This window comes from Augochlora pura, chromosome 2 (assembly GCF_028453695.1).
Source record: "Augochlora pura isolate Apur16 chromosome 2, APUR_v2.2.1, whole genome shotgun sequence".
Taxonomy (NCBI): Eukaryota; Metazoa; Arthropoda; class Insecta; order Hymenoptera; family Halictidae; genus Augochlora; species Augochlora pura.
In genome coordinates, this window is record NC_135773.1 from 21,880,237 (window position 1) to 21,896,128 (window position 15,892).

Consider the following 15,892-nt stretch of genomic DNA (forward strand, 5'->3'; position numbering starts at 1 on the left):
ATACTCCTCTGTTTCTTTCTTTCTTCTTTCTTCTTCTTTCTCTTTTTCTTTCATTTTTGCTCCCTCTTCGCCCCTTTCTTTCTCTATTACTCTCTCACTCTCTTTCTCTTTCTATTAACTTCTTACTACTTCGCTTTTTTTTCACTCTTGCTCCTTCTCTGTCTCTTTCTTTCTCTATTATTCCTCTCTCTCTCTCTCTCTCTCTCTCTCTCTCTCTCTTAGTCCTTCGCTCTTTTTCTCTCTTACTCCTCTTTTGTCTCTCTCTTTCTCTTTTTCCTTACTCCTCTCTCTTTTCCTTTCATTCTTGCCCATTATATGCCTCTCTCTCTCTCTCTCTCTGTCTAACTCCTCTCTCACTCTCTTTCACTCTTGCTCCTGCTCTCTGTCTCTCTATTACTCTCTTACCCCTTCTCTCTCTCTCTCTCTATTACTCTCTTACCCCTTCTCTCTCGCTCTCTAATTCTCTCTTACTCCTTATTCACCTCTCTCTCTCTCTCTCTCTTACTCAACTATGCACACGAATCCCTCCTCAGCAAGGCGGGCACGCACACCGGCTTTTATCTATGTGGGTTAAACGATGTCCATTTGTCGTTCCTTATCCGCCTGGCCGAGACGTTCCGAGCAGGAAATCGAAAGCTTGTCTCTCGCCCCAGAGAAAATCGATGGTTGGATTTCTCTAAGTGGATCGCGCGGCGACGATGCCGGTGACGAAAAATTATAATCGGACGACATTGTCAAAAATGGCTTTTCGCGGCTAATGGGATCCAGTCGATGAGACGGTCGAATGTTAATTAACGGATACGATAAAATGTGAAGCATCGACTCGTTGCCTGCGTTTTTATAGCCGCTCGAGAAGTTGCTGCGCAACACGTGACGCTTTTTTAATTAGTTAGCCACGTATCGGCGATCTTTTTTTGTTTCTTTTTTTTTATAGAAAGTTCTCTTGTGAGAATAGGTATAAAATTAACCATAAATTCTTGACCAAGATACTTTTGTCAATTAAGAAACAGTTTTTATATTTTAAACAAACTTTTATATTTTAGGAAGTAAAATGATATTACTAAATATAATAAAATAAAATTTCGTACCTCAGTGTCAATTACTCAATAATGCTCACCGTAGCGAAAGGGTTAAGAAAAATATTAAGGAAAATATTAAGGACAAATAAGTGCTAATCAACGCAGCGTGGAATTAATGATACTGCAAAGGTTACGTTAACGTTGCAAATTGCACTACGAATGTACGAACCATGACATAGTGATCGCGCTCGAAAGGCTCGCTAAATTGTAGTTCGAGCATGGTGAACCGCGTCGAAGGGTTCGTCGAATTTTCGTCGTCTATCGAGCGGACGGGGAACTTTATTAAAAATTTCGGTCCAGTCATCGCGGACTTATGGATACCAGCAGCTCGTGCAATTGATAGTTTGAAAAATGTGCGCCGGGGCCGTGACTCTTGGCGAATTACCAGGGTGAGGCGAGCGAAAACCTTAGAAACGCCATGGAAATTTGAAACATTGCTGGTTGAATAGAGAGACCACCAGCTTGCCGAAGTTCTTCTCAACGATATCAATTTCCTTATAGATGTATTCTAGGTACAGTGATTTAAGAAACGCTATTTATGCAAAAGAAAGATTCTTTATAGAAATTTCAAGACACGGAAGCCGAGCATAAGTGTTTTTCTTAATAACCTTAATAAGTATATTAAGCTGGTATATTAGCATCATTCTCGGCTTCTTATAATTTTTATATTTTTTATAGAGCCTTTAAATAGGAATAACTTTATTAGGGATGATCCGAATGGCTTGTATAATTCTTACAAATTTTATTTTAAAAAATGCGGTCTTTAAATCTTGATAACTCATGTTCGATATTTATTTGTTTAAAGCTCCTGCCAACGCGAATCGACTTCGATGAGATAAATCTGTATTTGACTATTTTATGCACTGCAATAATTCAAAGATATTTTTGTTACTTGGCGATAAATCTGTATTTTATTATTCGATGCACCATAATAACTCTTTGATATTTTTGTTAGTTGACGAAAAATCGGTATTTTATTATTTTATGGATCGTAATAATTTATTGCTATTTTTCTTAGTTGGCGAAGAATCTGTATTTTACTATTCTATATACGGTAATAATTTATTGATATTTTCGCTAGTTAGCAATAAATCTGTATTTCACTATTCTATCCACCCTAATAATTCATCGATAATTCTATTAGTTAAAACTCAAACATCAAAATCAAAAGTATCAAATCATCATTCATCCCGCACACGATGCAAGACTTTAACCCTCTCAGTACCGGCCAAAAGAGTCTGTATCTCTGCGAATTGTTTAAAACTAGTTTGACAAAGTTTGATAAAGTTTCAGAAAGAAATTGCAAGAATTTTGAAAAGCCTGACAAATGACAAATTCAGAAAGGGAGAAGAAATAAAAAATAAAATTCTCGTTTAAGAAAAATATTGAGAAAACTATCTTTCCAACAGTAGCTGTCAACGATACATCGTTGTTCGGTACTAAAAGGGTTGACAATAACTCGCCTAAGAATTCACGTGTATCCTTCCGTCGTTACGAACCGGTACAGTTATACCACCGCGCGAGGTACGCGATAAATTCCGGAGAAGATCGTCCTTCCGAATTCCTCCGTGCATCGTAGAGGGTTCGACATACTCGCGCGACGAAAATCATCGGCGATTAACTAACTGGAACTGCGGGGTGGATGAAACAGGCCGAAATAGGTTGTGAACGTGTGATGAAACGATGGAAAGGGAGAGAGAGAGGTAGAGAGTGTATGTAGGGGATGCTAGGACTTGTGTTAGCAAGAGGGAAAGAGGGAGCGGATGCGAGAGATGGAGAGAAAGAGGGAGAGAAAGAGAGAGAAAGAAGGAGAGGAAGAGAGATCGCGAAGCTCAAAGGTTTCGGCCTCGGTGGCGTTGTAACGACGCGGAAGTAAAATCGTATATTGTCGGCCCGTGTTAATTACCACGAATGGCTTTGTTCTGGGAAACCATTCTCTCTGTCTCGGCCTCCCCTCTCTCTCTTTCTCCCTTTCTCCCTCTTTATCTCTTTCTCCCTTTTTATCTCTTTCTCTCTTTTTCTCTATCTCTCTTTCTTCCTCTTTCTCTCTCTTTATCTCTCTTCCTTTCTCTTTCTCCCTATTTCTACCTCTTTCTCCCTGCTCCTCTCTCTCTCGCTCTCGCGACCGGTTCTCTCGGTCACCGGCGTCACGGGCCATTTTTTCTCCCGCTCCCCGCGCCGCTCCCCGTTCTACGCCCTCTATAAATTTCAACCGGAGTATTTTCTCTTTTACGTGTACCTGTTATTGAACGAGAGAACTGCCAATAACGCCGGATAACTGCGTCACGTTTCGCCGCGAGTCCCGTCCACCCTCGGCCCGCCCTGCCATCCTCGACTCTTTCGACCCTTTACCGATCCCCCGCAACGACGTCCGACCGTCCGCCCAACGGCGTCCTTTCTTCCCTTGATATTTCTAATATCGTACGACATCGGGACACATAAATTATCCCGCCCCGGTCGGTCCACCGGTATATAGTGTTTCGTTTCAGCCGCAGCATCCCGGACCTTTCTTTCTTTTAATGGGCTCGGAGAGAGAAAGAGCGAGAGAGAGAGAGAGAGAGAGGGAGGGAGGAAGGGAGGTCCTTTTTGGACGGTCGTCAACGCTCGAACATTGGTTTTCTAATAAAGCTTGTTACAGAAATTGTTGGCCGGATGTAAGATTAACCCTTTAAATTTAAAATAATTTTTCTGTCTTACAACATTTTCATTTTAAGCGACGAACCATATTTTTTATATACCTAATTAATTCTCGTGATTCATACTAACGGTGCCATATTTAATAATTTTTCTAGAATTAAACATTGTAGCTATAAAAATTATTTTAAAAGGTGAAAGAACAATATCAGTGGTGCCTGAGAGTCACCATTCGAGTGCAAAGGGTTAACGTATTTTTGAAAGATTAAGGATTTTATGAATTTTTAGGATGTTAGGAATTTTAAGAATCTTTAGAGAATTAAGGATTTTATGAATTTTTAGACTATTATGAATTCTAAGAGTTTTCGAAAAATTAAGAACTTTAAGAATTTTGACCGATGCGACAGATTCAATGTTAACACGTCCTCTTTTCATTCACGTTGAAATTTTTAAATCGTCTCACATACAATGGAGATACAATATAACCACCAAATTTTTATTAAAAGCGTAATAATAGCAATAATGTAAACTTAATATTAAAATCGTTTTCGAGATATTAAACAACATTTAAAGAAATTCTTGCGAAAATTGCAATTGGCTGGAATTACAAAGCTTCTAAATGAGATAAAATCAAGCCAAATACAAAGAGAAAACATAACGAAATGGAATAATATAGATATTACATTCAAGGAAGATGACAACGATAAAGAACGTATATTAAATAGTTTCTAAAATTATTGTTGGTGAACTTCCGTAAAATAGTCCAAGAGACTTTCTCCACACTCGGGAAAGAAAGTGTCGCAGTTCCAGCTTGCAGTTTTTCCTAGCATTTCAGCAGCGTGATACATTCGATCGAAGTCAGTTCTGAAAGGTTCGGAAGTCATCGATGGGCTGAAACATAAATAAAAATAGTGATGTCCAAAGTTACCATTTTTCTTAATATAATATATATATATATATATATATATATATATATATATATATTTTTCTTGGTATAGGTATATTATATTCTTGTAAATTGTAAATAATCGACAAACAAAAATGTAAATGATCGACAAATAAAGCTATAAATAATCGGCAAATAAAAATATAAAATCATTAATTTGTTTGATTAATGAACTGTTTAAGTTCTAACTGTATTGCATTATATATCGTTTAATCGGTTGGCAGACTCGTTTATAAGTATCGGCAAACTGACAATGAGCATAAACTATATTTATTGGTATAAGTATCGTGATCGATGCCGACTTCGGCTGCCGCGGCTGATTAAGAATCTTGATCGACAGCGCACTAATCTCTCTGTGAAAATGGCGCGGCTGTCAGTAGTTCTGTAACTCGAATCTGTATTATCCGACAGTCTGATACCTATCTGATAAAGTGCATCAATTCGATGCTGCCGATTACAATTTAACGGTCTATCGAGGGAACTTGCTATCGAAATTAGTATGCAATAATTCTTAAAAGTTCAAACCGGAAGAAAATTCTTTTCATAAATTGCTATAAAACTAGCATGTCTTTTTTCAAGAAACAATTAAATTTTTGCCAATTAAGGATTCATTCTTGACGATGATATCATTGATGACGATGATATAATGTCCTCTGTTTCGTTAACATGTTTTAAGTTATTGAAAAATTTTCGCAAAAGATTTGTTAATGTTGCTGGTAAAGCAAATATTCGGTTTTGTATTTCAATTACTTTGTATGTCAATTTTATTTTGCCATTCTATTATGTTTTTCAATTATATTTTAATTCAATTATAGTGTATTTGAATGTAATTGTGATTTAGTTACAGTGTATTTTAGTTATATTGTGATACAATTACGGTATATTTAAATTATATTTTAATTCAATCACAGTGTATTTAAATTATATTGTGATTCAATTACAGTGCATTTAAATTATACTGTAATTTAATTATACTGAATTAACCATCGACCACCAACAATCTATACTACAAATTACATTACGTTTAAATTGTACAATAATTCAAGTATATTGAATTAACCATCGACCACCAACGATCTATATTACAAATTACATTATATTTAACTGGTACCATAATTCAATTATATTAAATTGACTATCGACCACCAAAGATCTATATTACAAATTACATTATATTTAACTGGTACCAGAATTCAATTCAATTTAGTTGACTATCGACTACCAACAATCTATATTACAAATTACATTGTATATAAATTATACCATAATTCAATTATATTGACTTAACTATCCCCCACCAACAATCTATATTAAAAATTACAATATAATTGAATTACTCATCAACTACAATTCCTTGAGAACTCATCGGGTTCATCCTATCGTCAAATCAGTGTCAGCGCAAACGTCCATCTTGAGAAGAAGTCACCGGATGCTGTTTAGCATCGCGTCGCCCGCGCGAAGGAAGCGCCGAGGAATCGGAAGGTCGAATACGTAAGTGGCCGGTGGCTTACAACTCAACTACACAACACGCCGCTCTGACAACGTGTCTGCGGGGTGGTTCCGTACTCACGTGAGGAGAAGATGGACGAGCTGCGAGCTGAGGCCGCCGTGAACGCCGCTGAAAGGAGCCGCGGACGCCTCGCAGATCGCTCTCAGAAGGCAGGCTTTCCCCGTTCGCGAGTCGCCGAGCAACGATTCCAGGATTTCGTAAATTTCCCACCTGGAAATGACGTGATCCTCTCCGCCTGCCGCGAAGAAAAGACTGCTAGAAATACCACGAGAAAAGAGAGAAGATCGCGCGCGCGCGAGCGAGTCGGGTTAGGGGTTGGGGGGCGAGCATCGGCGGATAAAAGGCAGACAGTTTCTGGCATTGTGCTCGGGAACGGCGTTATAAGGCACGCAACAAAAGTTGCCTCGTTAATATGTAAAGGAAGAAGATATTCTTCGTGTACGGGCTTTGCGCTCGACCAATCCTGAGACTGGGGGGATGGTTCGCGCGGATTTGGAGAAATCGGATTGCTGCGGCTCCATTCAGAAGCGGTTTCATCAATTCTTTTACGGCGATGCTGTACCTTTGTTACTAATACCTGATGTTTTTTTTTAAAGGTAATTATTTCACAATGCTTTGTGAAAGTTGCCAGGATTTTAGCGATTTCAACCCTTTGCGAAGCCATTTTAAGGTTAGAACAAAAATTGCTATTTTGACCCGGCTGTAGTATAATTTGCTGTCATTTGTTACAACTCAGTGACAGCGCAAAATACACAACATGACACAGCAGAGAAATTAAATGAATTGAAACAAATGAATTAAAATGAACGAATAAAAAATAAACCGCGCTGACAGACAATTTCAAAAACGCCATAAATTCTTAAAATACCGAGAGATGCGAGGATTCGTTTGTCGACAAATTTTCAATTGTTCCTCCTATCGGTGCCGTAGAAAAATTAAAAAATAAGGCGGCATTTAGTGAATAGGTGGAATATCATTTTATATTTACAACCACCTTATATATTTAACTATAATTATCCTAGTTACACAACACTAACCTGTCATTTATTACAACTCAATGACAGCTGAAAATACGCAACATGACATAGCAGACAAATCAAATAAATTGAGAAAAATAAATTAAAACGAAAGTAAGAGTTTAAATGAACGAATAACAATCGAACCTCGCTGACAATTTTAAAAACGCCGTAAATTCTTAAAATACCGACAGATCCGAGGACTCGTTTGTCGACAAATTTTCAATTGTTCCTCCTATAGTTACCACAGAAATATTAAAGAACCACCTGAGGGATTCCGTCGGCAATGATCGAAGAGAAAAAGCGAAAGGGGGTGGGTGGAGAGAAAAAAAAAGGGAAAGCAGAAGACGGCTCGAGGAGCGGGACTGATCAAAGAAAGGCGGAGGTCATGTACCTTGGTGATCCGGCGTACGTTCGTGCTCCTCCTCGTCGGCGTCGACATCGCCGCTGATCGATCTGTCATACCGAATGTACGAGTCCGTCAAGTAGGAGGCGTTATAGGGTAGGACGTAATTAAATTTCATCACATATCCGATAATCAGGCTGACGTCGACTTCCATGGGTAAACCGAGGCCGAGGATGAACTGGAACGGTTTTCAAATGCACACGAGAAGGTGTCATCGATCGTTTATAATAACCGCCAATCGAATCCCCAATTGGCAGGCACGTATTCGAGAGGCTGACGTTCCAACTGGATGAAATTAGATCGGGGAAATGTAGGCACAGTGAAAATCGGTTCGGCGGGTCAGGGAGGGGCGGGGGGAGGCGTCGAACGAGAGATCGTTTCCACCTCAGGCAATTTTCGGATTTAGGTGTGCGCGAGACATTACCGGGAGGGGTGGATAACTATGTCGAAAGAGAGCCCACCGACGCACGCGGCCCGTGTTCGCGCGAAATCCCGGCAATCCGCTGTGAGAGAGAGAGAGAGAGAGAGAGAGAGAGAGAGAGAGCGCTGTTTCAATTGCCAAATGTTCGCGCGGATCGTTTCGGATACAAATTCTGCGGTCCGCGAGGAAAAAAACAATTTTTAACCCTCGTCCAGCAGGCGCGACACAGTTTTCCGCCCCCAACTGTTTTTGTTTCGGGGTCCTTTTACCGAAGAGCTCGCCGCGATCGGCGGGAAGGTTTTTATCACGGATACAGCCGAACCGCGGGCGAAGCCTGAAATTTTTAATCTTGAAAAGTTACGCGCAAAATAAAATCAAACATTCGAGTATTGAATCTTGTATTTTTCCCGTTGAATTTTTGATCGTTTTAACTGCGACGCGACAGGTGTGTATAATCTCTGCGCGTCGTCTGTAATATTTCTCGAGTTCGGTTTTGCTAGCCTTGTCAACAATATTTTTTAATATAATTAACAATTTAGGAGGCATTTAAGAGAAAACGATTTTATGAATTATTTTAAAGCGTTCTCGTTATCCGAACGAGTTCGAATTGTTCACAGATTATATTTTAATTAAAATCATGTTGAGAATACTCCAAAGACAATCTGGATAATAATGTCATGAAGAGACTAATGAACCCTGATCGTTAATTTCTTACTTACGCGTCTCACGTGTCACGCGTACACCTGTATTTTAGCGCCGGACGTAAATGGCTAATTTCCATGCTTCTATTAACGTTAGAAAATGTCGTGACAAAATTAGAAATAAATTACTCAACGGATTAGATAGAATATATCTACCTGCACTTTGGTCGGGGCATTGCTTGGCCCAGGTGTCGGGAACACCAGGTACCTCCTCTCGCGTTCGCGACAACTCGCCCCGCGGATCGCGAAAACAAGTCCAACGAGCAGAAGAATTTCGCGGCGCATGTTAGCCACGGATAACGCATCCGACCACTCTGACTAGCAGCCGGCGCGGTCTGCGCAAGAATAGACACCGAGAGAGAGAGAGAGAGAGAGAGAGAGAGAGAGACCCGTTAATAGCGGCAATTAGTTCGTTATCGCGAGTTCAGCGAATAATGAACCGGTTTCGATCGCTTCGGCTCCCCCATTTACTCGCGGCCGAAGGCGTGCCAGCCGCTTGCTAGATGGACAGGCTGCATTGAAACTGCAGCAAGGTGCCCGCAGCGAGGTTAATGCAGCGATCAGCTCCCTATTCACCGCTTCCGGAGGCCCTCCTTCCCTCCTCCTCATCCTCCTCCTCCTCCTCTTCCTCCTCGGACGTAAACTTTTCGAGTGTGGCTGCAATTAATGCGTCGAATCAATTAACCGGTCCCGGTAGCGAGCCCGCCTCGCGGCCATTTTTACCTCTTCGCTGGCCAGAGATCGGAGACGCGAGATAAAAGGGTGCGCTCTATGGGGCCTAAAGGGAACCTGTTAAGGGTACGTACAGGTTCGCAGGTAATATTTGCGTAACGAATGTACGTCTTCCAATGAACCCAATAAGGGGTTAACCCCTTAAAGTGATCAGACCGCAGTTTGGTAACATTTATTAAAAACTTCCTCAATTTTCCTTGAATGAAACAAATATTTTATTCATTCACTTTTAACCACAGAATATCTTACAATTATTAAGCCATTGAAAGATTATAATTGTCGTTAGCTAGATTTGAAGTTTTACATTTTTGATAAACTAGATGTTGATACGTTGATATGATTTTTAATATGTTCGTTCTTCTATTTTGTAATTATTATCCTTTAAAATAGAATTATTGTAGGTTATACAAAAGTATTTTGGACTTGGAGTAAAAAGGCGTCGAGTGCAGAAGGTTAATAGTTCGTTCAATACGTGCCAAAAATAAACACCAAAAATGACATTTTTATCATAGAAGATCTGTTCTATAAAGACTTATTTCTCTCGCTTTCCATCCATATAAATTGGCAAAAACGCTTCATTTCACGGACATGTATTCCGTCACAGCACCGTATACCAAGCACTGCCGGGAGAAGGTGCCACGGTTCAAACATCGACAATTTGTCAAAACAATTTCGACAATTTGTCACAGGGAGACACCGGCGTTGTATCTTTTCTCGAGTCGATTAAAATCAATTCCGCGGCCAGGACGCGGGTAATTTTCGACTGACAGCCGTGTGTACAGTCCCCCGGTGTCGGGCGAACCGTTGTTCGGTATAGTCGCGTTCGCGGTCCCACGGCGTCGCGTCAGGTCGCAGAACATCGCCGGCTCTTTTCCAATTGTATCGTCGCGTTCGCGCGACATTTGCATTATTTTCGTATTACGGCGGCGGCCTCGCGCGCCCCCGCAACGTCCGCCCGTTGGTCGTAAATCTTCTTAACAACGGCTCCCTACCCCCCGCAAACACACCGGAGAGGAATATATATATATGTATATATATTCTAGGCGGAGTGCCCTGGGGATTGATTCGAGGCGGAGAGGAACGTGATACCGCGGCGGGTTCCCGCGAATGGCTGCCACATAAGGCCAGGGTAATGGCGAAAAGAAGGCGAAAAAAGAACGGCTGGTGGCGAAGCGATTATCGCGGGAGCAGCGATCGAGTGTCTTCGTATGGCGTTTTATCGCCGGTTACCGAACGAGAACGACGATCCCCGATTTAAGATAGCGTTACGTACTGTTATGCCTTTGAGGAGACGGAAGAGGATCTCTCGAGACTTCGCAGACTTCTCAGGTCGACGGATAGAATTTTGATACTTTTTTCTCTAATCTTTTTTTCAGAGAGCGAAGACGATTCTTGTAAGAAATTTGCGAGGAGAGATTGTATTTTATTATTTTTGGTTTTTCCCCGCATCTTACGATGCGTATAGTCGTCGCACGCAGCCAAGACGTTAAATGTCCAAGCGTGTTATTAGAACCAGTGCCAGCAAATAACATCAGAAACAACTGTGTTAAAATATTTCCCCTAGTAGGACCAAACAATTTTTGTTTCTTCTGCCATTTTTATTTACCTTAATTTTTAAACTTTGATCAGAGAAGAATTAAATCTGATATCGATTCAAAAGAAATTAATAATATTAATATTTAGTAGATCTTGCGTGAAATGTTTGTCACGAGTCCGACTCGTTATTGTAGTGCAAGTTAAACAAAGTGACTCGTTGAACAAAGTTGTTCCGATCTCTCGTGTCTTTTATGATACGGCGCAGCGAAGATGCATAGGCCGAACGTTCCCCGTTCCCAGCCCTAATTCAAGCATCCGTACAAAACGCTTTCACGGATCTAGGCTATAGGATCGCGTGAAACGCAATTGCGATCGCGAAAGCGTCGGAGATCGCGAGAGAGAGAGAGAGAGGGAGTATACTGGTTGCGTTGATGAAAAAACTTCACCGATTTTCGCGGCGGCTCGCGTCGAGAGAGAGAGAGAGAGAGAGAGAGAGAGAGAGAGAAAAAAAGAAGAAGGCGAAAAGCGAAGAAAAACACGGCGAGAGAGTGGGTCGCGGTTAAAATGCCGGGGCCGGGGTGAAACCATGCATGCGTAAATGAGGCCACTTTGCCGGGATTATTCTCGTTTTTAATTCCCTTTCTCGTTTACATCAATACACGGGGGCCGCTCCTCTCGCGGCAACGAGCTGCTCTATTCTCTCTCTCTCTCTCTCTCTCTCTCTCTCTCTCTCTCTCTCTCTCGAAACAAGCCCGCGCACACGTCCCCGCTTAACGACTCGAACACGATAATAAACTGCAACACGCGAGCGCAAATCCCCGAAGGAACAACCCCCGTTGTTGTGTTGCGCGGACCGCGCGGGCGGCGGCGGCGGCTCGTTCGAGACCAGCAACGCGAGAAAAATGTGTATCGACATACGAAAGCGTGCACGAGCAGCTTTTCCGCTCCTCGTCGTCGTCCTCGTCGTCGTGATACGATTAATCGACGCGAAACTTGAACCGACCTCCCCCTCACATCCCTCCCCCGCGAGCTGTAACACGCTGGCAAACTGTCGCTCGCGTTTCCTTCGGCCGTTGCGCCGAGGATGCTCGGGAGTTTTGGGTATAGTGCTATTAATTTTACGAGGGGTCCTACAACGCATTATACAACGTAATAGCTGTCCGATTCACTCGCAACCCCCGAGCAGTAGACACGCGTAGGTACATATAGGTAATGAGAAACAAGACACAGGATTTATGAATAAAACACAGGCTACAGATTTGTGCTACTTGTACATGGAACAGTTATTAAATATTTTGTTGCTTTGTTCGCTGAAGTAGGCTCGATGGGGGGCAATATATATATATTGGGTCGTTCGGAAAGTCGTTTCGTTTTTTTCTTGGTGAAAATGAGACACAATAGATTACTAGACAAAAACTATTGCAAAGAATCGAACAAAATTTTTAGCAAACAAGACTTACTATATCAGTTGTCCAAATATATAATGATTATGCAGCTTGAGTGTGAAGTTGGCTGTGAAGAAATTAAGTCTTTTCTTGGGAAAAACGAAACGACTTTCCGAACGACCTAATAGTTTATATTTTAATCTTTTCGTTTGCTAAAATTCAATCCGCGGCTTTGTTAACGAGTTATTAGCCATATTCTGCTACCGTGTACGATTGTTATTACCGGCGGAGGATACGAAAATCCTTCGAAACCGAACAAACCTTTTGGCCGGGCGCACGCTACTTAGCCCTACGCTCCCAACAGACGTCGGAGAGGCAACCTCTTTGACGGTGCGGCTGAAAACTACAACACGAGACGCGAAAGGGGGGGTAGGGGCCAGTAATTTCATTTCCGTGAGTGGATACGACGCTGCTCGAGTCCTGTTCGCGTCTTGATCGCTCCTGGTTTCCCGGTTACCAGTCCATTCATCTTCTCCCCTCGCGTATCCGATGAACGCTTTTACGACTCCAGCTGCGAATCTAGTTTATTTCAGCGACGATCCATTCCCATCTGGACCCGGAAGCACGAAAAATACCACTTTACTTTCGCCACGGGATATAGTTTCTCTATACCCCTCCCCCTTTGGAACGACGAGTCGCGAGTCGAGAGTGGCTCGAGAGAGGCTATCCCGATGTGGGCATCGGTAACGAGATTCGACTGTCGACCGACGATGCGGAATGCATTTGTCTCGTACCATTGTATTGGGTTCTATTTTTCTTGATCGCGAAACCGACGGCGGGAAGTTCTGATCTCGAAGCGTGAAAGATTTTTATGGAACAATTATTTACAATCGCCGGGCGAGCGACGGTTCGTTTCGTTCCTCGACGAAAGAAAACTCTCATCGTCTAACGATCGATGATTAACCTTTCGCACCCCGTTGTCCCCTCTCGGGGGACATCGTAATTCTAGTATATGACTAAACATTAAAGTTTATTGGCGACTTGCAACCATTCCTTGATGCCTACAAATTCATATAAATCGAATATTATTATAATATCATGATATTATATATTGTATAACATATACATATATAACGTATACTATATAATAATATAAATGTTCATAAGCGCTGGTAGGTAACGTCCATGATGGCGCGGAGTGCAAAGGGTTAATTCTGTCTATTGTTTCGAACGGTTGTCGATGTTTTGACTGTTCATTCTTTTTAATCGATCATTCACGATCGATTTTGTCGATCGCTCAATGTGATTACTCTTTTTAACATCTACTCTTACTCTTATATCGTCGTATACTTACCAAGTAATTACCAAAGAAAATGTGAACAAAGAAATATACAAGTCAAAGAGATTTTACATCTATTTGCATATATGTATCTTCAAAGTTTCATGAAAATAGGGAGACAGGATTGAAAACCCGTGAGAACTAACAATGAGATCCGTTAAACAATTTATATATCTCTCGCAACCATAAGAACCATTGACGACAAGTGATGTAACCTGAATTAGCGCAGCCGGCGCCAAGCAAAGAAATTTATATAATTTAAAGCGTTAATTACAAGCATCGATTAATTAATCAAACTACAAATTACAAATTTTAATCGATCAATGCGCAGCTCTGCAATTTAACCAAGCGCTCTATCAGAAATCTCGTTCGAAGAACGCGCGACTATCGCGGTTTCGTAGGTAAAAATTCCATGGTGTAAACGGAGTGTATCTCGGCGGATCCGAGGACGTTGAATTACTGTTTGGTGCACGGTATGGATCGTAATTTCGGACTCCGCGAGATCGCCTTTGAGCAGATTCCTCCGGGGATCCCTCGGGACGCGCGTTACGTCTCTATCATTGAAATTAGAATGGTACGCGGGCTGGTAGGAAATTACAGAGCCCCGACCCGTGGAGCACCGTAACGCCGGGTGTTGTGTAACACGGCGAAAATCCAACGACGCGAAACACGAGCCATATTCGCGGAGTCTAGAGTTTACGGGGGACCTCCTACGACGGTCTCGCGATCCACGCGGGGACACAGAGCTCTCTCCGTCGTCGTCCCCGACGGCAATTTCATAATCGGTTGGAGAAACGATTCGTGTTTTTCTGACAGGCCGAATGAATTTCCACGGGACACGCCGCGCGTAACGCAAGGAGAAAAGAAAAGAGAGAGAGAGTGAAGTTCCACGAGAACTTTCAGCAATCTCGTGCTCTCCCATCGCCGCGCACGCTTCGCGATTTCGCGACGCCGCCGCCGCGAACTTTACTTGTAAATTTTCCACAGGGATCGCTCGCATTTTTTCGCAAGGCGGAACGAGCTTTCTACGAGGCGCGCCCCGTTTTTACGAGGAACGCGTGTCGCTGCGAGGACTCTCCTCCTGGCGCGGCTCTCAAGAATTTCAAATTATTTAACTCTTTTCTTATCGTCCATTTCGACTGACTACCACCTTTCTCCCTTAACACCGTTGAACGCCGCGTCACCGAAATATTAGGGTAGACAAAATTAATGACTTATTAATTTTGTATAAAATTTTTGTTACGTGCCTGACTCGTTATTATAGCGCAAGGGATTAAATGATAACCGCATTACCCACTGTCTTTTTATTATCTTTGTTTAGATGTAGAAGAAACTAATAATGTTCATATTTTAGTAGATCTTGCATGAAGTCTGACTCGTTATTATAATAAATAGGGATAAAAGATATTCGAACACTTCTCTGCCCACTATACATGCATTACCTCCGGTTAGACCAATTATACTTTAGCGAATAAAGCAAATACATATACATATGTATTGTATACGTAGATATAGCTATACGGAAAAAATATAACTTTTCTTTCAATTTATTTATTCCTAATATTCTGCAATATATTTATTCTTAATATTTAAGACAAACGGGAAACAGTGCGAACGGAATCACGTGACATCAATATATTTTCTTAGTATATATATATATATATATTAAGAAAAGTAGTATTTTAGTTATGAAAAACTTTATTTGCCCAAAATCCAGCCATGTTGGTTAATAATTTCCTTAATGTCATGTGATTCCGTTCGCACTGTTTCCCGTTTGTCTTAAATATTAAGAATAAATATATTGAAGAATATTATGAATAAATAAATTGAAGAATATTAGGAATAAATAAATTGAAGAATGTTAGGAATAAATAAATTGAAGAATATTAGGAATAATTAAATTAAATTTGTACACAGTTCTTTGGAATTTTTGCCGTCCACTTGTTAATAAACATATTATCAACAAATAGAACGTCCTGATGGAACCTTTTGTTTTTTGATTTTCCATCCTGCTCCCCCTCAATAGCGTCGTACCGCTAATTGGTACCGTTCCTCGGTACAACAAAAGATTAACACCTCCGAACCGGTCTTCGAGCGCGGAACCGCAAACTTTGAGGTTACAGATCAGTATCATTCGTTCGCGCTCATCGTCGTGGGTCCCCGGGATTTCCAGCATGCCGAGCCTTC

The 15,892-nt window shown here is 41.4% G+C and overlaps 2 protein-coding genes across 2 annotated transcripts in view; one reads left to right on the top strand and one right to left on the bottom strand.

Moving 5' to 3' along the window:
- Nucleotides 1-4,447: 4,447 nt before the first annotated feature.
- On the bottom strand, nt 4,448-8,998 carry LOC144478302 (uncharacterized). The gene is made up of 4 exons (XM_078196069.1): nt 8,870-8,998; nt 7,580-7,769; nt 6,230-6,404; nt 4,448-4,604 (listed from the first exon to the last, which is right to left on the bottom strand). Exons 1-4 carry the CDS (start codon nt 8,996-8,998, stop codon nt 4,448-4,450), a joined length of 651 nt encoding a protein of 216 aa, XP_078052195.1.
- Nucleotides 8,999-10,033: 1,035 nt separating this feature from the next.
- LOC144478303 (uncharacterized) overlaps nt 10,034-15,892 on the top strand; it is a 16,284-nt gene continuing 10,425 nt past the window's right edge. Inside the window, exon 1 of the mRNA XM_078196071.1 lies at nt 10,034-10,086. Within this exon, the coding sequence (XP_078052197.1) occupies nt 10,034-10,086 (53 nt within the window). The remainder of the gene's footprint in view (nt 10,087-15,892) is intronic.